Source organism: Spermophilus citellus (genome assembly GCF_964194105.1).
Source record: "Spermophilus citellus genome assembly, chromosome: 8".
Lineage (NCBI taxonomy): Eukaryota > Metazoa > Chordata > Mammalia > Rodentia > Sciuridae > Spermophilus > Spermophilus citellus.
The window spans coordinates 116,418,684-116,438,544 of record NC_138189.1 but is presented as its reverse complement, the minus strand read 5'-3'; the positions used below and the strand labels follow the sequence as shown (position 1 = coordinate 116,438,544).

At 38.2% G+C, this 19,861-nt stretch overlaps 2 protein-coding genes across 2 annotated transcripts; both read left to right on the top strand.

Moving 5' to 3' along the window:
• Positions 1-14,615: 14,615 nt before the first annotated feature.
• LOC308654717 (uncharacterized protein) lies at positions 14,616-18,274 on the top strand (the record flags this gene model as incomplete). Its single annotated transcript, XM_081304378.1, has 2 exons — positions 14,616-15,288; positions 15,467-18,274. 2 exons carry the CDS (start codon positions 14,616-14,618, stop codon positions 15,550-15,552), a joined length of 759 nt encoding a protein of 252 aa, XP_081160504.1. The 3' UTR covers positions 15,553-18,274.
• Positions 16,352-17,932, top strand: TIGD2 (tigger transposable element derived 2; the record flags this gene model as incomplete). The annotated part of the gene is made up of 1 exon (XM_081304377.1): positions 16,352-17,932. One exon carries the CDS (start codon positions 16,352-16,354, stop codon positions 17,930-17,932), a length of 1,581 nt encoding a protein of 526 aa, XP_081160503.1.
• Positions 18,275-19,861: the final 1,587 nt, after the last annotated feature.

Here is a 19,861-nt window from a genome sequence, read left to right as displayed (position 1 = left end):
GGAAGCCAAAGCAGAACTACCTTGCCAGTCTTTACACAGGGACAGAATTAGAACTCAATGCCCCCCAAGAAGTAGGCAAGAGAGTTGACTCGGGAACAGAAAGCAATATTCCTGTGATGATCACCTGAACCTCTGGCCTAGTATACAAGAGACTAGAGGGATTTTCTTTTGAAAATAGCTTTCGTTATTTCCCCAGAGTTGCCCTACTAATAGAAGGAATTCACATGTTTGAGCAGAAAGTTGCACTTAGTTTTAGGCAGACTCTAGAAATCAGACAGTGCGGGAACAATTTCATCAGGGAGTGCATATTATGATGGTTTTCATCTATATCTCCTGAAAGGCTGCTATGGTTCCCTCCGGCTTCTTTAACTCCTCCCCATAAAATCACTACTTCCTATTTATTCTACCTCTGAAAAGTTTTTAAAATCCACTTCCCTTATAGTCACCACCATTTAAAAAGTTCAGGACCACACCAGTGTTCCTTTGGTACAACTACACCATTCCATTTCTGAAATTGATTTGATTATGCCACTTTCCTTTACATTCTTTTTATGCCTGTGGGCTCCCTGTATAAGTTTCAGAGAGTCTGTGACCACTCATGTAATTGTATTTCAATTTTCAGAGTATGTGCCTAAAGGGAGAATCCATCTTAATCTTTTAAAACCCTTTTTATGCACTTATTAGTGAATTATAGTTAAACATAATAGTTGGGTTCATTTTGACATAATCATACATTTTAACCTTTTGAAGACTAAAAAAACTGCTTGTTTACAGATTAAATCCCAAAGTCCTTAGCATGGCTTTTTCCAAATTTAAACACATACCTGTATTTTCTCCATTATATACCTTAAATTTCCCCCAGAAATTTGTGAATATGTTTCTTTTCATGGCAAAAGAGACTCTGCAGAAATTATTAAATTAAGGATCTTAAAGTGGGGAACAGTTCCGGCATTATCTTGGTCCAGTCTAATATGATGAGACCATAGAAAAGGCAGGAGAGTCAGAGGCTAAAGAGATTTGACCTTGGAAACAGTGATCTGTTCATAGAGATTTGAAAATGCAATGTGGCTGGCTTAAAGATGGAGGAAGAGGATGTGAGTCAAGGAATACACATAACCTCTAAAAAAAGCTGGAAAAGGAAAAGACTCCCCTAGCATCAAGACAGATTTTAAGTTCAAATGAAACCGATTTCAGATTCTGACCTCCACAAGCATAAAAGTGATACAGTTGTGTTTTTTTTTTTTTTATAGTTGTAGATGGACAACACACCTTTATTTTGTTTACTTTTATGTGGTGCTGAGGATCAAACCCAGTGCCTCACATGTTCGAGGCAAGCACTCTGCCACTGGGCTACAGCTCCAGCCCCAAAGTTGTGTTGTTCTAAATCACCAAGTTTGGAGTAATTTACTAAATCAGAAATAGGAATTCCCTTGTCCCACAAATTAAATAAGGTATACATTTTCTCATTTTGAACCTTTACCCATGATTTCCTATTTACCAGAAATGTACCTGTCTGCATTTTGTCCTCAAGGAATTCAAACATACTTTGATGTCCAATACCACTGTTACTAGCATTCACGCCTGACCTCACTCCTCTATGTGCATATGGTCCTGGTTTAAAGAACTAGTACATTTCCACCAGTTTGAAAACCTATATTCTAGATTTCAAATACCTTAAAGGGCAGGGCAATGCAATATCTCATTCTTTTGGGTATTCCTTGTTAGCTCCTTAACTATACACATTTGTGTCCTTAACTATACACATTTGTACAGTTCATGCATTAAATGAGGTGATAAATCTGCACTGCTCACAGAAATACTTTATGAATTCATTTAAAAGTTAGGATAAGAAATATGGATTACCTTAGTGACAAAAGGAAGAGTTGAAAATGTGACCATGAATAGAATTTGAAAGGGATTTTTGAGAAAGAAGTTCAGAGATCTGAAAAACAACAGTCAAGAAGAATAAATGTATAAAGGGAAATCAGTCAAAGAAGAAAGAAGTAGGAATACAGTGTTGATGGAAAGTTGATGTCTGTCTACAGCCCTTAACATCTGGGTCCTTGGTTTTAACCTTTTTTTTTTTTTTTAAGAGAGAGTGTGTGTGAGAGAGAGAGGGAGAGAGAGAGAATTTTTAATATTTATTTTTAATATTTATTTTTTTAGTTCTCGGCGGACACAACATCTTTGTTGGTATGTGGTGCTGAGGATCGAACCCGGGCTGCACACATGCCAGGCGAATGCGCTACCACTTGAGCCACACCCCCAGCCCCTTAACCTTTTGTTTTTAACCAGGATCATTTCCCTGAATTCTTCTAAGCCTTACTTCTGAATAAAGGTTAAATTAAAATTCTTGAGGCAATTACTTTTAACTTTTCTTTTAAACAAGAAACCAATCAATTTTTCATGCAAAAACAAATTAAAAAGCTTTAAGAACCCAGTCCAGTTTATATCCATGGATGTAGCCCAGTGGTAGAGTGCATGCTTAGCATGTACAAAGCCCTCTGGGTTCAAATCCCAGTATGGCAAAAAGCAAAACAAAAATATTGTTGTTTTAAATTTTTTTTTTTGGCAGGCACAGGGCCTGCAAGTCCATATGAATAATGCAGATTGTATTTTTATATTTTTAATTTAAAAAGAAAACCAAGACTTCTGTCCAGAAGAAAAAAAAAAAAAAACAGAAACAGTTTCTTTTGCAAAATCAAAATCAAAACAAAAACAAGAGGCTGGGGCTGGGGCTCAGTGGTAGTACACTTGCCTGGCATGTGTGAGGCACTGGGTTGGATTCTCAGCACGACATATAAATAAATAAAATAAAGGTCTATTAACAACTAATATATATATAACAAAAACAAACCAAAAGTTGGTTAGGGGCAACAGAAAATATTCTTTTTTTAATATTTTTTAGTTGTTGATGAACCTTTATTTTATTTATTTATTAATTTATATATCTTATTATATATATCTTATATATATCTTATAAGGAGATTCACCAGACCAATTCAGGATTGTCTATTGAAATTTTTATTTTGTTAATCCAATACAGGTATGTAATTTCTTCCTGCCTTTTATATATATATATAAAACCTCTCTTGCAAACATTATACAATATTGTTATGTGTGTATAAACTAGGCCTTTCCCATTACATTTGTCTTTTAGCTAATATCCTTTTCAAATATCCTTTTCTTGGGAGGTTGAGAGAATTAGCATTTCCCTCCCATCAAAAGATATGGGAAATAACAAATTTAGGTAGTATTTACTTATTATTATTTGCTTATTATTGGGAATTGTGCATAGCAATTTATATATAACATTTTATTTCATCCTTACAACAAAATACCAATGAAACCAGTCTAATTTTTGTTCTCATTTTCTAGATACAAAAGGTTTTATATAAGCAGCCTAAGGTCCATAGTTAGTAGATGGCAGTCAGTAGTACAAAACAAAGACTATGTTTCCACAACCTATAAGGTACATCTCTAAGATGCACTGACTGTTGAATCTCTAATTTCACTTTTTACCATAACTAGGTTCAACAATGGATGAGGAAAGTATAAAATAGAGCTACCATTAAAACAATAAAAATTAATATAGAACCCAATTGATAATAAAAGTAATAGAAATTAATTGGTCATAGAAGAAACACAAAATTAAGCTTGTGCAGGTCAATGCTATAATGGATTGTGTTTAGTTCCTGTGTTAGATAAAACAAAATAAAATTCCATCTAGAAATATTTTCCCTGACATTAAATATAACTAGCACTTATCACAAGGTGACAGAGTAAGGATATCATGGACAATTTCTTCAATATCAGTTGGGCTAAATGAAGAGATACTCCTCAGAAAATTATTTCTTGTACCTCACCTTAACACTATAACCCTAGTAAAACCCAAATATTTTAAAAAGAGGGCAAAGGATCTAAATAGACATTTCTCCAAAATATGCAAATAGTTAGCACATAATATTCAATATCATTAGCTATCAGAAACATGAAAATCAAAACAAAAATGAGAGACTTCTTTATAACCACTAGGATGGCTATAATTTTCACAGTGCTTATGAGAATTTAGAGAAATGGAACCATCATATATGGTTTGTAAAAATATAAAATGCAACTAGCTGCTTTAGAAAAATAATTCCTCAAAAGATTAAACATAGGGGCTGGGGATGTATCTCAGTGATAACACATGTGCTTAGCCTACACAAGGCTCTGGATTCAATTCCCAGCACAGAAAAACAATAACTACAACAACAAAACCAACAACAAAACAGTTAAACACAGAGTTCTCATATGATCCAGAAATGCCAATCCCAGTTTTATACTCAAGAGGAATGAAAATATATGTCCACACAAAGACCTGTACGTGAATGTTCATAGCCAAACAGTGAAAATGATCTCAAATGCCTGGCCATGATCAAAGGGTAAATAAAATGTGATATATCCATATAATGGGATATTGTTTGGAGTAAAAGGAATGACATTCTGATAAGTGCTACCACATGCAGAACACTGAAGGACATGAAGTGAAGGACATGATCCCATTTATAGGAAAGGTGTGGACTAGAGGCAGTAGGTTATGGTTAAGAGCTGAGGTGGGGAAAAGTTGGGATTAAGGAGAAACTACTAACGACATAGGGTATGGTTTTTTGTTTGTTTGTTTGTTTTTTGAGAGAAGAAACACTGAAGAAAAGTTGTCTAAAATTGATTGACTAATTGAAACTGAGTTTGAGATATATAATCATGGGACATGGAAGGAATTATTTTGACATTAAGCATTTAAGTCACATGTTAACAACTGACTTCTTCAAGCAGTAGAAAATCTAAAGGTAGAATTACATTACGATACATCTACCCAGATGAACCTGGGATAGTTTTCTAACCTGATAAGTTAAACTATCAGTGATTAATATTTGTACTGTATTTCATTGTGGATCTTTTGAAAACTGGGTGGAAAGCTATGAGCAAGGTAGATGTGGTGTTACCCTGTGGAACCTAAATAAGAATATACAAATATCATAAAAATATCAACAGCAGAGGAGGACTCTCCACAATTATGGTAAGACAAGACAAAAACTCCTTAATATTGCCTCAGTGTAAATTTAACAGGGGGAGAGAGAGAAAAACTGTCCAACCGTACAAATAACCAATCTCACAGTTGGCAGGAATCACTGCTGCTTCTTTTGAATGAGCTTTACCATCTCTCTGCTCCCTACCTTCCTAAATAAAAATTATTAAGATACTCAATACCCAAATTGCCCCTGCTTTTTTTATAGCAATCTATCTATCTATCTATCTATCTATCTATAGATTTTTTTTCCCTTGAGACAGGTTCTTACTAGGTTGCCTAGGGGCTTGATAAATTGCTGAAGCTGGTCTCAAACTGGCAATCCTCTTGCCTCAGTCTCCCAAGGTGCTGGGATTAGAAGCGTGAGCCATCATGACTCACTCAGACTCATCTTTCTTGTACCTTTCCTAAAATCACATTAGCCAAGTTCAAATCCTATAATTAATCCCTTATAATTCCCTCTTAATGAGACATGCATTGTTTTCCAAGATATACACCTCTCTTGCTTCTGTATTAAGCCCAATTTTGTCTATAGATGTATTTCTTATAGTATTTGGTTCATGAGAATTGACAATATTTATAACATATTATTGGTCAGGGAATGTATAAGTTGTTTGTATGTTATGATTTTGCTGTGGTATGGAGGTTGAATGTCCATGAAATGCCTATATGCTAAAGGTTTGGTCCCCAGTGTTGCAGTATGAAGAAGATCTACGGACATTCAGGAGGTGAGACCCTATGAGGTCCGTAGGTCATTGACAGTGAGTCACTGACAGAAGCTGTGGGATTCCACTGGTCCTGCATCTCTGCTTCCTGGCTCCTGATATGCAGTCTACTCTGTCCTGGGCCCAGCATCATATGTCATTATCAGTAGATGCCTCACCAATAATGCTGCCCAATCTTGGACCTGAGCTTCAAAACCTATGAGCCAAATAAACTTTCATTGTTTCATAAATATCCTGTCTCTAGTGTTTCATTACAGTGATGGAAAGCTGGCAAATACAGCCTCCTGTTCTCAGTTTTTTAAAAGCATGTATACATATATAGTTATATCAATACAAGAAAGACATTGGATACAGAAGGGAAAGGAACGAGAGGAACGAGAGACAGGTAAGTGAGAAATGAAAGATGGAGGCCAGGCAGAGATACACACAAGAGTTTGTTTATCAGAGCTGACAAATAAAGGCCATCTCTCTATAGGAGAGAGAGGCAAACAGGCTTGAGTCTTGGGACTTTTATGGGGGAAGCTCAGGAATCAGAGCCAGGTGGGTCCTAATGTAAGCAGTTAAGGATTGGGTTGGTATAAGGGAGTGGTGAGCCTTTCTCAGAAATGACCTTGGGCGGGAAAGGGAAACTTTTTCCTTAAAATGGTGGCTGTCAATTAAGATGTCCATTCAGATGCTAAGCAGGGACCTTATAGATACACGTTGACACAATTATTTCCCTTTTTGTTTCAGTATTTCATAGCTTTCCTCAAAGATTGTGTACAATTTTATAAGAAGGACAGTATTGGGGAGGGGGTTGGTGGGGATATCTCTCTCCCAAAAGAATACATTTTGAAAAAGAAATCTCAGATTCAAATAGTTGTCAGTAACTGTAAGGTCCTTGCTTAGCATCTGGGCAGCCATCTCAAGTGACATTGACCATTTTCCTGTCCAAAGGCCTTTCCAGGTAAGGCTCACCACTCCCTCATACCAATCCCACCCTTAAATCACCCATATTCGACCCACCTGGCTCTGATCCCTGAGTCTGGCCCATAAAAGCCCTAAAATCCAAGCCTGTCCTACCTACCTCTGTCTTTGGAGAGATGGCCTTTTTTTGTCAGCTCTGACAAATAAACTCGCCTGTGTATCTCTGCCTGGTCTCCATCTTTCATTTCTTGCTCGCCTGTCTCCCAGTTCCTCACTTTCCTTTCAATAACTTAAGGCTAATCCCAGCAGCTCAGGAGGCTGAGGCAGGAGGATTGTGCGTTCAAAGCCAGCTTCAGCAATAGCAACAGCAAGACTCTAAGCAACTCAGTGAGACCCTGTGTCTAAATAAAATACAAAATAGGGCTGGAGATGTAGCTTAGTGGTTGAGTGCCTCTGAGTTAAACCCCTGCCCCGCCCCCACCTCAAAACAACAACAAAACCCTAAGGCTTTCAAACTTAGGAATATTATAATCACTTGGGACATGGCTTTGGGGGACAATTACTGAGAAAAGAGAAAGATTCTCCAGGCTGAAAAAGCCTAAGAAGCTCAAAAGCATTCTGAGGAGAGGGACAAAGAGAGGTCCAAGGCACAGTGGGCTTCAGTTAACCTGACTGACCAACCTGGACAGAGCTGAGGGCTGCTCTGGGTAGATTTAGGAAGGTAAGGTGAGTCCCACCCACATTTCACGTGTCCCACCCACATTTCTGACACCAATTAGTCAATTCACTGGTTTCTTCAATTTATATCAAAATGTTTTCCAGGAAGCAAGTACACATTTTTTTAAAAATTTTTCTACAAGTAATTTTCATTTTTTGATCCCCTCCAAAATCTTTCCTATCATCCTAGGAACTCATTCTCTCACCTTTGTCTAAACTACTAGTCACCTTAAAACCACCAGCCAACTAGAAAACAAAATTAAGTTTAAAAGTTCCCTACTGGCATCTATATAGCTCAAGAACTTAAAAGCTCTTTATTGCAACAAATGAAAAAGGAGACACCAATACAGAAAGACCTATGGGATACCAGAAAAGTAGTACTAAGCGGGAGGTTTACAGTAACTGACATCTATGTCAAAAAAGCAGAGAGGTCTCAAATAAATACAGTGCTGTATCTCAAGGCACTAGAAAACAAGAGTAAACTAAAGCCCAAATTAGTAGAAGAAAAGAAATAATGAAGACTTAAGTAGAAATAAATGAAATAGAGATTCAAAAACCAAAACAAAAGATCAATGAAAAAAAGAGCTGATTCTTCAAAAAGATAAAAAAGGAAAACAATTGACAAATTTTTAGCTAGAATAACTAAGAAAAAGAGATACTCAAAATTGGAGATGAAAAGGGAGAACTTGCAACTGATGCCACAGAAATACCAATGGTCACTGGGGATTATTATAAAAAGCTAAATGCTCACAAATTTGATAATCTACAAGAAAGGAACAAATTCCTGGAAATATATACCATGCCAATATTGAATCATGAAGTAAAAGAAAACCTGAACACATTACAAGTAATTAAATTTAAAGAAAAAAAGAAAAGCCCAGAATCAGATGACTTCACTACTGAATTCTGACAAACATTTAAAGAAAAACTAGATAGGAAAAGGGAAAATGGGGAATGAATCAGACATAACACACACACACACACACACACACACACACACACACACACCATAGTGAATCTCTCCATTGTGTACATCCACAAAAAATTAATTAAAAAAAGAAAACAACTATGGGTAAATGGCAGGAAGATCAATAAAGGGAAAGAAGTAAGGGGTGGAGGCAGATGAGGGGAAGGAGAGGTACTGGGGTCTGAATTAGAACAAGATATATTCCATGTTTGTACAATTATGTTAAAATGGATTCTAATGTCATGTATAACTAAAAGAACCAATAAAAAGTAAATAGAAGAGGCTGGGATTATGGCTCAGTGGTAGAGTGCTCTTCTAGAACATGTGAGGTGCTGGGGTCAATCCTTAGCACCACATAAAAATAAAATAAAGGTACAGCATCCCACATACAATGAAAAGAAAATTTCAAAATATTTTTAAAAAATTATATCACATCTTATTATTTCAAATAGTTGAAGAGAAGAAAATACTTCTATACACATTCTATGAGGCCAGCATTATCCGGATACCAAAACCCCATAAGGACAAGACAAAAAAAGAGAGCACTATAGGTCAACATCCTTCATGAACATAAATGTAAAAATTTTCAACAAAATGCCAACAAATAGAATCTGACACCACATTACAAAGATCATTCATCATGATCAAATGGGAATAATTCCAGGGATGCAAGAATGGTTCAACAAATGCAGATCAATAAAACATGACACACCACATCAAGAGAATGAAGGTCAAAAACCATATGATCATCTTAATAGATACAGAAAAGGAATTTTTATAAATTTTAATGTTTCTTTATGGTAAAAATGTGTAACAATTAGGTTCAGAAGGAACACACCTCAATATAATAAAGCCATAAACTACAGCCCACATTACACTGAATAGGCAAAATCTGAAGGCTCTGAAGATCTGGAACAAGACAACAATGCCCATTCTCACCACTTTTATTAAATACAGTATTGGAAGTCCTAGCCAGAGCAGGTAAGAGAAAGAAATAAAGATCATCCAAACTGGAAAGAAGGAAGTCAAATTCACACTGTGGCAGATGACATGATGTAGAAAACCCCAAAGACTCACCCTACTCCAAAACTTACCAAAACTAATAAATATAGCAAAGTTACAAGTCGTAAAAAATCAATGCAAAAAATCAGAAGTATAAATATTAGTTGCTATATACTAATAGGAAATTATCAGATAAAGAAATCACAAAAGATATCCCATTGGCAATGCTACAAAAAAATAAGACAAAATACCTAAGAATAAATTTAACAAAAGAGATGAAGGAACTCTACAATGGACATTATTATAAAACACTGATAAAAGAAATTGAAGAAGACACAAAAGTGGACAAACATCCTATGATAATGAATAAGAACAATTAATGTTGCTGAATCCTATGTTTTCCAAAGCATTCTACCAATCAAATGCAATCTATATCAAAATATCAATGACATTCTTCATAGAACTTCACAAGAATCCTGAAATTTGTATGAAATACACCCCAACACACCCAAAGAGCCAAAACAATTTTTAGCAAAAAAACAAAGCAGTAAACATTACATTGCCTGCTTTTAAAATATACTGCAAAGCTATAATATCCAAATAGCACTGTAGTGACACACAGATCAATGGTACAGCTTAAACAACCTAGATGTAAACCCACACATTTACAGTTAACTGATTTTTGACAAAGGAGCTAAGCATACACACTGGAGAAAGAACAGTCTTTTCAATAAATGGTGTTAGGAAAATTGAGTGTCCACACACAGAAGAATGAAACTAGATCCCTACCTCTCATCAGTGACAAAAATCAACCAAAAATGGATTAAAAATTTAAATGTGAGATCTGCAACTATGAAACTGTTGGAAGAAAACATGCTTTAGGACATTGCAATGGCCAGCGGTATTTTGGACAAGACCTCAAAAGCACAGGAAACAAAAGCAAAAATGGACAAATAGGATTACATCAAACTTAAAAAGCTTCTTTTGCATAGCAAAGGAAACAATGGACAGAGTGAAGAGACAACCTTCAGAATAGAAAAAATATTTGCAAACTATGCATCTGTGAAGATGTTAATATTAAAAATATATAAGGAAATTCAATGGCAAAAACAACCCAACTTAACATAGGTAACAGACCTAACCAGACATTTCTCAAAAGAAGACATACAGCAGAAGCAGTAGGGAATGCCTGTAATCCCAGTGACTTGGGAGCTAAGGCAGGAAGATCTCAAGTTCAAAGCTAGCCTCAGAAATTTAGCAAGGTCCTAAGCATCTTAGCAAGACCCTATCTCAAAATAAAAATAAAAAGGGCTGGGAATATGGCTCTGAGTGGTTAAGCACCCCTGGGTTCAATCCCTGGTACCTCCAAACAAACAAACAAACAAACCCCACATACAAATGGCCAACAGATATATGAAAAAATGCTTAATAATCATCAGGGGAAAATGTCAATCAAAACCACAATGAGATATTGCCTTACTCCAGTAAGGATGGCTATTATCAAAAATACTAAAGATAATAAATGCTGTTGAGGATGTGAACAAAAGGGCAAACTTCAACTCTCTTGGTGGAAATATGTTAGCATAGCTATTGTGAAAAACTGTATGAAGGTTTCTCAAACAACAACAATAGAACTACCATATGATCTAGCAACCTCACCTCTGGATACATACCAAAGAAAATAAAGAGATATCTTCACTCCCATGTTCACTGTAGCACTATTCACAATAGCCAAGAAATGTCTGTCAATTGATTAATGAAAAAAGAAAATGTGGTATATATGTATAATGAGATTATTTTCAACTATAAAAAAGAATGAAATCCTGTCAGATGCAACAACTTGGATGAAACTGAAGATCGTTATGTTAAGTCAAACGCGCCAGGCATAAAGAGCAAGTCCCATAAGATATCACACATAGGTGGGACAAAGTTGATCTCATAGAAATTGAGTGCAGGATGGTGGCTACCAGAAGCTGGAGAAAATAGGTGGGAGGGAGAGATGGGGAAAGGTTAATCAGTGAGTATTAAGTTAGTTATATGGAAGTAAGAAATTCTGGTGTGCTATTGCACAATAAGGTGACTATAAATAATTATGTACTATGTAACTTAAAAAGCTAAAGGAGAGGATTTTGAAGGTTTTCACCATAAAGAAATAATAGGGGCTGGGTGTATGGCTCAGTGGTACAGCACTTTGATCCTCAGCATTATAGAAGGGAAGAAGAAAGAAAGGACAAATGTTTGAGGAGAGAGAGTTGATTTGAATAAAACATTATACAATATATACACACGCGTATGGAAATGTCACATGGTACCCCATTAACATGTTCAATTTTTGTTTTCATGTTAGTTAAAAATAAGTTGAAATTTAAAAAGAACTAAAGAATTCACTATCTTTCAATAGCATTATGTTATCAACATTAAACACACACACACACACACACACACACACACACACACACACAAAACCCAAGTCCAGACCAGGCAGGATGGCACATGCCTGTAATCCAGTGGCTTGGGAGGCTAAGACAGGAGGATCACAAGTTCAAAGCCAGCCTTAGCCAAAAGAGAGGTGCTAAACAACTCATTGAGACCCTGTCTCTAAATAAAATACAAAAATAGGACTGGATATGTGGCTCAGTAGTTAAGTGCCCCTGAGTTCAATCCCAGTTATTCCCCCACCCCACCCCGCCAAAAAAAAAAAAAAAAAAAAGTCTGGGATTTTCCAATGAGTAATCTGACCTGCATCCAGAAACTTTCAAATAGAAAAGTGTTCCTACCTTTAACCATTCAAATTAATATTTTTATATTAAAAATGAACATTTGGGGCTTTTATTCTATAATCTAAAGTAAGATAACTTCAGAGTTGAAAGAATTTAAATAACAAGCCTTCATTTTACTGGTGAGAAATGGTTCATATCCAGCTCATTTGAAAACACAAACACACTCTCCAAAAGAAAAATAAATTATATTTTAACTGGAAAATTCCCCTCAATATTATATGTCACTGAAAGCAGACAATAGTAACTTTCTTTTTTAAAGCAAGCCACTGATTTTCAATTGGCAGTAAATTTTTTAGCTACACGTATGTACTATTTGATGATATTAAATAGGTTTAATACACATGGAATTTTAATATCATAAAAAACCGTGTTTTTACTTATTAGTAGTAATTAATCAGTAATTCAGTATCATGGAACAAAAACTTCCAAATAAATGGGATCAATAATAAAGAAAATGGAAAACAAGAATGCAATCCCTTAAAACTAAGAATTTATTCTAACTAGAGATATCTTATTCCATTACAAAACTATTTTGCATGAAGAATACCACTGATAAAACACTGTGTACAATGTATGTGCATTGATATATCTCAGCAGAAAATTTAGAAGTTATGAGAAACTTAAGCCTGTTAAATTCTGTGCATTTGGACAAACGTATTACATATTATGACATGTATCCATCACTACAGCATCATCCAAAGTATTTTCACCACCTTGAGAATCCATTCTTCACATTCCATTTTAACTGCACCTCACTCTAATATTAAGTTGGCCACAATTAGCAACCTATCCCCCTAGCAAAACCCAGAAAGTTTATCAGATGAAACTAGCTCCTTTAAAGACACAACTGCCTTAGATAAGGTCTTAGGAAAAATCTGCTAAAGATAATTGCTTTAAGTGAAGTGATGTTGGGGGTGACCTGCGGACCAAAAGATGTAGGCTGTATCCAAATTGGAACTTAATACATGGCAAAGAAAAGGGAAGAGCTATAAGTCATAAAACACCAGCAAGCTTCAGAATTCAGGAGAAACAGAGATATGCATGTGATATCTGAAAGAAAATTAAACCCTAGAGATAGTAGGGGATGTGGATAAATGGCAGAATTTATTTTTATTTAAATATCATAGGACAGAGTGACCCCAGTAGGCTGGAGGGTGAGGGGAATGCCAGGAAGCTGACATCTGCTTGCTTGCTGCCTCATTTCCACATGATTGGCAGTCTGAAAGTCAGCACTCTTCCCTTATGAGGAGTGATCAGATAAAAGTCTTTCACACTCCTTACAAATAGCAGGGAAAAGAAAACTTTAAAAAAAATGACATAAAACTACTATAAAGTTAGACTTTACCCAAAATAGCCAAGGAGAATTGCCAGAATAGGACTGGTTGGTTGGAAGCTAAGTGGGAGTCGGATTGGGGGAGGGGGAGTCCAAGGGAGGTCTATCTTTAGGAAAAACAGATATTTGTCAAAAGCCACTTATAGCCTCACTTTCGATGTAGAAGATGAGTGAATTTCTGTCGCGCCAGAAAGTGTAAAGCTGGGATTCTGAAGAAGGCAATTGTGCAGTTTCGGCGTGGGAGTCAAAAGACTGGGAACCAACATCTCTTTTCTGCAGTAGGAATGCTCAGTTGAATTTCCGTCTGTGAGTTCCGAAATTCTAGCAACAATGTTGCCTGGTCAAATACATGACGAGATACTACGTTACTTTGTGTTAACGCAGAGGTTCGATACTTACGCACGGATGTTTAGGGGGGAAAAACAAAACTTAACAGAAGACTCTTGCACTTTTCACACTATTTTACCAGGGGTCGGGCACAGGCAGGCAAACTGCGTTTCCTCCGTAAACAGGTGCTGCAGGATGAAGGTGCAACCGCTCCCACTCCAGGGAAGGTTCTGGCGACGCTGCAGGTATCTCCGTGGAAACAATAAATCCAATCTTTAGCAAAATGCAATTCCCTGGTTACAACTGAGACACAGCGGGTGTAAAGGGCTGCAGCAAATTCACGCCGCTGCGTCCCACAGGTTAACACGTGTACCGGCTGCTGCCAGGTCTAAGTGTCCGTCTCTACAGAGACTGACTTAAATCTTTGAGCACCCACCAGGGAAAGGACACACGACAATCAGCTCGAGCGCTGCTCTCCATCCACCCTGGCTTGTTTGGTTGGGTGTTGCAGAGCACAAGCTCCAGCTCCTCTCCCAAATCCTGTCCCCACGGCAGCCCACCCGACCTCATCCAGCAGCCGCGCCCGCTCTCCTTACCGTGCCTCAGGATTCCGGCTGCTTCTTGTCCAGTTCTGGCGGGCAGCCTGCGGGGTAGGTGGGCACGCGGCTCCCAAGAGGGGGCTTTGGGAGGCGCTGTCACTCCTTCCGGAGGGCGGTAGCGGAGGCTGTTTGTAAACACTCTCCACGTGCGCTCGCCCTCCCCTATTCACAGCTCCTGCCAGAGCCGGATGATGCGTCGCTTTCTTACTCGAACGCAAAGAATGCGAGTTTTATTCCCGCTGCGAGAGACGGAAGCTTCGCCCGCAGAGTCTGGCCACTGGTTAAAGCGCCAAGACAGGGCGAGCTCGTACCGCCCCCTTCTGGCCAACCCAGCCGCCCGCAGCCCGCAAAGACCGGACCGTTTGCCGAACCCACGCAGCGTCCGGAGAAGGCGCGGCGTCCGAGTCCCGCCCCCCACTCCCGCCCGCTCGCCGAGTCCCCGCCCCGGGCCGCGCGCGCTCGCCCGCCAGGCCCCACCTCTCGCCGACACACGTTCCTGCGGGGGCGCGCGCGTGCTCCCTAATCCCCCGCCTTCCGGCTCCGGCAGCGACGCTCGCCTTTCGCTGCCGCCGCCGCCGCGCCACCGGTGTCAGCCTCCTTCGGGAGACTCCATTTGCTCTCAGCACGAGCTGGCCGCCGTGCAGGCAGGCGGAGAGCGATGCCCGCAGTCGGCGAACTGGCGTCCTGTGCGCCAAGCGGCTGCTCACCGGCTGGCTGGCCGCGGCGGTGACATCCTGGTCGCCCGCGTCCAGGCAGAATCCGGGCTCCCTCCGCGGGAGGAAAGACGTCCCGCGCTCCGGAGCTCGCGCGGCGGGGAGAGGCCCTGGCTAACAAGGCTTCCCTCTGACCTCTTAATTTCAGGAGGTAGGCTATTGAGGTCCCTCTCGGTCAACCCAGATAATGCCTAAAAGCATTATTTGTCGCATTTAGCTATCACGTTGATAGGAGGTGTTAATTTTCTCAACATAGTTGCAGGGTAGGTGTGGGTACTGCCACAGACCCCGATACTGAAAAGAGAAATGTTTTTGGTATTTTCCTTTAGGTTTCAGAGGCTGCGAGTACCTATACAGCCCTCACAGGAACTTCTGTTGGCTCATGGAGGATCATCTCTCACCAGGACTATTGTAACATCTTCACCGAGCTTTCCACCCCACTGCCTCAACCTTGGGTCCTGATTTCTATCCATGAAGTTTTTTTGATGCTTTCTTTAATCATGTGGCATTACCTCTTGCCCACCTTTCCCCTTTCCAATAGCAAATTACATTAGGTGTAAGTTTGTGTTGAGTTAAAGTACAGAGTTTTCTGCTTGTCCACTTTCACCTCATTTGCACCTCTTATGTCCAGCTCGCCTTAACTTGCTATGATTTTTCATAAGCACTCCCCTATGTAACCTATAGCAATCCTTGACTGGAAAAGAGCATCTCTTATAGTCCATTGCCCTACTAAGACAACACAGTGAGGGAATGAGTTTTCCCATTGTTTTTTCCTGTATGTCAAGTTTGCAAGTCCTATATTGCGTTTATTTTCTTGCACATATCCCAAAATACCGCAACCTCAGTCTTAGTGCCTTAGGGAAAAACCTTCTCTGTAATGATGGCAACTATTAAGTGTTTAAGAGGACTGTTTTAGAGACCTTGTAGTGTAGCTTTGGTTCAACTTCTAACCTCCAGTAAGATTGCAGTTCATGAAAAGACTTCAGACTAAGAGGAAGGTAGGGTTAATTGGAACTTTCCCTGTTGTAAGAACTTTGTTTTAAAATGAAAGTGAAGAGATTCCTGTAGACCTAGTCAGAAAATTGGTGGTTACTCTAAGGCTTCAGTTCAGGGCAGAGGAGGGATCTTAATGCTCCATATTGTAATCTCTGTATTCAAATTTAAGTTGTTAATTATCTTGTTCCAGTAATCACCAGAAATATTAGACACTTAAAATGTTAGGGAAACGTAAGCGTGTGGTGTTGACAATTAAGGACAAGCTTGACATCATTAAGAAACTTGAAGAAGGTATCTCTTTCAAAAAACTTTCTGTGGTATATGGAATTGGTGAATCCACAGTTCGTGATATTAAAAAGAACAAAGAAAGGATTATAAACTATGCTAACAATTCAGATCCTATAAGTGGGGTATCCAAACGTAAATCTATGAAGTCATCAACATATGAGGAACTTGATAGGGTTATGATAGAGTGGTTTAACCAACAGAAAACAGATGGAATTCCAGTGTCTGGAACTATTTGTGCAAAACAAGCCAAGTTCTTTTTTGATGCTTTGGGGATGGAAGGTGATTTTAATGCATCATCTGGCTGGCTAACTCGATTTAAGCAGCGCCATGGTATTCCAAAGGCTGCTGGGAAAGGAACAAAATTAAAAGGAGATGAAACTGCTGCCAGTGAATTTTGTGGTAATTTTCAGGAATTTGTTGAGAGAGAGAATCTACAGCCAGAGCAAATTTATGGTGCTGATCAAACTGGATTGTTCTGGAAATGCCTTCCATCAAGGACATTAGCTCTTGACTCTGAGCAAAGTACTTCTGAGTATAGGTCAAGCAGAGAAAGAATCATTATTATGTGTTGTGCAAATGCCACTGGTTTACACAAACTTAACCTTTGTGTTGTGGGGAAAGCAAAAAAACCCCGGGCATTCAAAGGAACTGATCTTTCAAACCTCCCGGTCACTTACTTCAGTCAAAAAGGTGCATGGATAGAAAAGTCTGTTTTCAGACAGTGGTTTGAGAGATATTTTGTGCCACAAGTACAGAAGCATTTGAAATCTAAGGGGCTTCTCGAAAAAGCAGTGCTTCTTTTAGATTTTCCCCCAGCACATCCAAATGAAGAGCTGTTGAGTTCAGATGATGGCAGAATAATTGTGAAATATTTGCCACCAAATGTAACAAGTCTGATTCAACCAATGAGCCAGGGAGTTTTAGCCACAGTAAAAAGATACTATCGAGCAGGACTTCTCCAGAAATACATGGATGAAGGTATTGACCCAAAAATGTTTTGGAAGAATTTGACAGTGTTGGATGCAATTTATGAAGTGTCAAGAGCTTGGAACATGATAAAATCAAGTACCATAACCAAAGCATGGAAAAAACTTTTCCCTGGTAATGAAGAAAATTCAGTCATGAACATTGATGAAGGAGCCATTTTAGCAGCTAACTTGGCAACAGTTTTACAGAACACAGAAGACTGTGAACATGTTGACATTGAGAATATTAATCAGTGGTTTGACTCTCGGAGTAATGACTCAAGCTGTCAGGTGCTAACTGACAGTGAAGGTGCCGAGGACCGGGCCAAGCCTGTGGAGCAAAAGCCTTCCAGTAAAACTAAAAAAGCAGAACTGAACCCAGAAAAACTTATTAGTCATAAAGCTGCACTTGAATGGACCGAAAACTTACTGGATTATCTAGAACAACAAGATGACATGCTTCTGTCTGATAAATTGGTATTACGGAGGCTTCGGACCATAATAAGAAGGAAACAGAAGATCCAAAATAACAAAAGTCATTCATAGTGCTGTCAAGTGTTTCAGTGTGTTTGAATCTTTGTGTGTTGATCTGCAGTGGAACTTACCTTGTTTGAAGTGCTGTGGATTCTGACGCCAAATACCTTTTATAAATAATTTTAGGATTAGAAGCCATTTTTGATTACTTAAATTACAGCCCTTTAATGTTGATTTTAACAATTAAGTGTTGACATGTAACTTGTCTGTCTACTGTTTCTAATCTGTATTATACTAATTAGATCATAAGGTACCTAAGGTCAGGGATCTTGTGTCTATCTTGTGCCTGAATTTCAATGTGTCTAATAAAGGTCCATGCACACTATAGGTACACAATAAATCTTACTTAAATTGCATTTTTTTGACTTTCTTTGAATTTTCACTTCTAAATTGAAATACATTAGGGCTAAGTTTCTATTTTTGCTGCTGAATATATTAAAAGAACTCTGCAAAGATTGTGCTAGACACAGGGGATGGTGGCATACATACTCCTGCAATCCAGAGGCTGTGGCAGGAGGATTTTAAGTTCACTATCAGCCTCAGCAACTTAGCAAAGACCCTATCTCAAAAGCTGAGCGATCATGTGGCTCAGCAGTAGAGCAGATGTCTGTCATGCACAAATCCCTGGGTTCCTTCCCAGTACGGGGCAGGGATGGGGGATCAGGCTGAGGTATCTCAGTGTGACTACTGAGAACTGAAGGACAGTAGGCTAAATCCTTAAAATACCACATTTCTGTACTAGCAGTATTTAGGCAATCAGAGATTCAAATTGGCCATCTCTGAGTATAGTGAAGGAAAATCTAAAGTTAAAATGACTCTGGGGGAAAGGGTTTGTGCTTCACTTTTATTTTATTTGATAATAGAGTTCCTTTATGGTTGTGGAAAGAATGTCAGTGCTGTTCTAAGAAAATAAAATTCAGTTTCCAAAACATTGTGATTAGAAGAGATAAGGGTTATGTTTTATTATACATCATTTTGATTCTTTATAGATGGATTAGTAGCTTTTCTTTTTAATGAGCTATTAATGTAAGACTTTAAGTAGACCATTGCTTTCATATAGCATGTTTTTTTTTTCTGTGACATGTTGAGAATATAAGCATATGTATATACATTGGGGAGCAGCATGTGTTCGGTGGACTAGCATTAAGTAAGACTTGAGAGAGGCACTATAGAAAGAACATGGGCAGCTGTGTGACCACAACCAAGTTATCTAATCTACCCATGTGTAAGATAGGAATATTTCATGTCTCAAAGAGGGCTGATGAGGAGTTAATGAGTTACTATATGGATTTTATATAATAGTAGTTATTCTAATAACACACGAGTGTTGCTACTGTTATTGCACTACAGAAATTATGTTTCAAATGTATACTAAACAGATCCAAGGTGTAACTCAAAAGTGATGTAGCTGTATTAGGAAATCTCTTCCACAGGAAATGAGGTCAAAGATACAAGTAATTAGTTTGAGCTGAAATACAATAATAATTTATTTCCATGAAAACTTGAGAATTAATCTAATTTAGAAATCATTATTTACTAATAGGCAATGTGAGGTATGCAGGCATATTTAAGACATCTTAGGTTAATTGTATGAAATGGAAATGGGATCGTAATTTCTTTGCTCTAAACTGTTAATATATTGCTAATAAAATAAGTAGATATTAGTTTCGTTTATAAAATAAAAGCTATATGAATATTGGCACAATTCACTGAAGCAATAAAATACCTTTAAAGTAAGTAAGACTAAGACAGCAGGAAGCAGGACACTTGAAATATTTTATCAAACTAATACAGAAACAGCAGAAAATCAGAGCAAAAGAAATGTCACAGGAGACTGGTTATAGTAATCCGGCCCAGCCGTCCACAGCAGGATTCCTTGTGATATGATTTGAGGGGATAGTAGAGATCCATTTGACAATTTCTTCTTTGACAAGGCTGTCA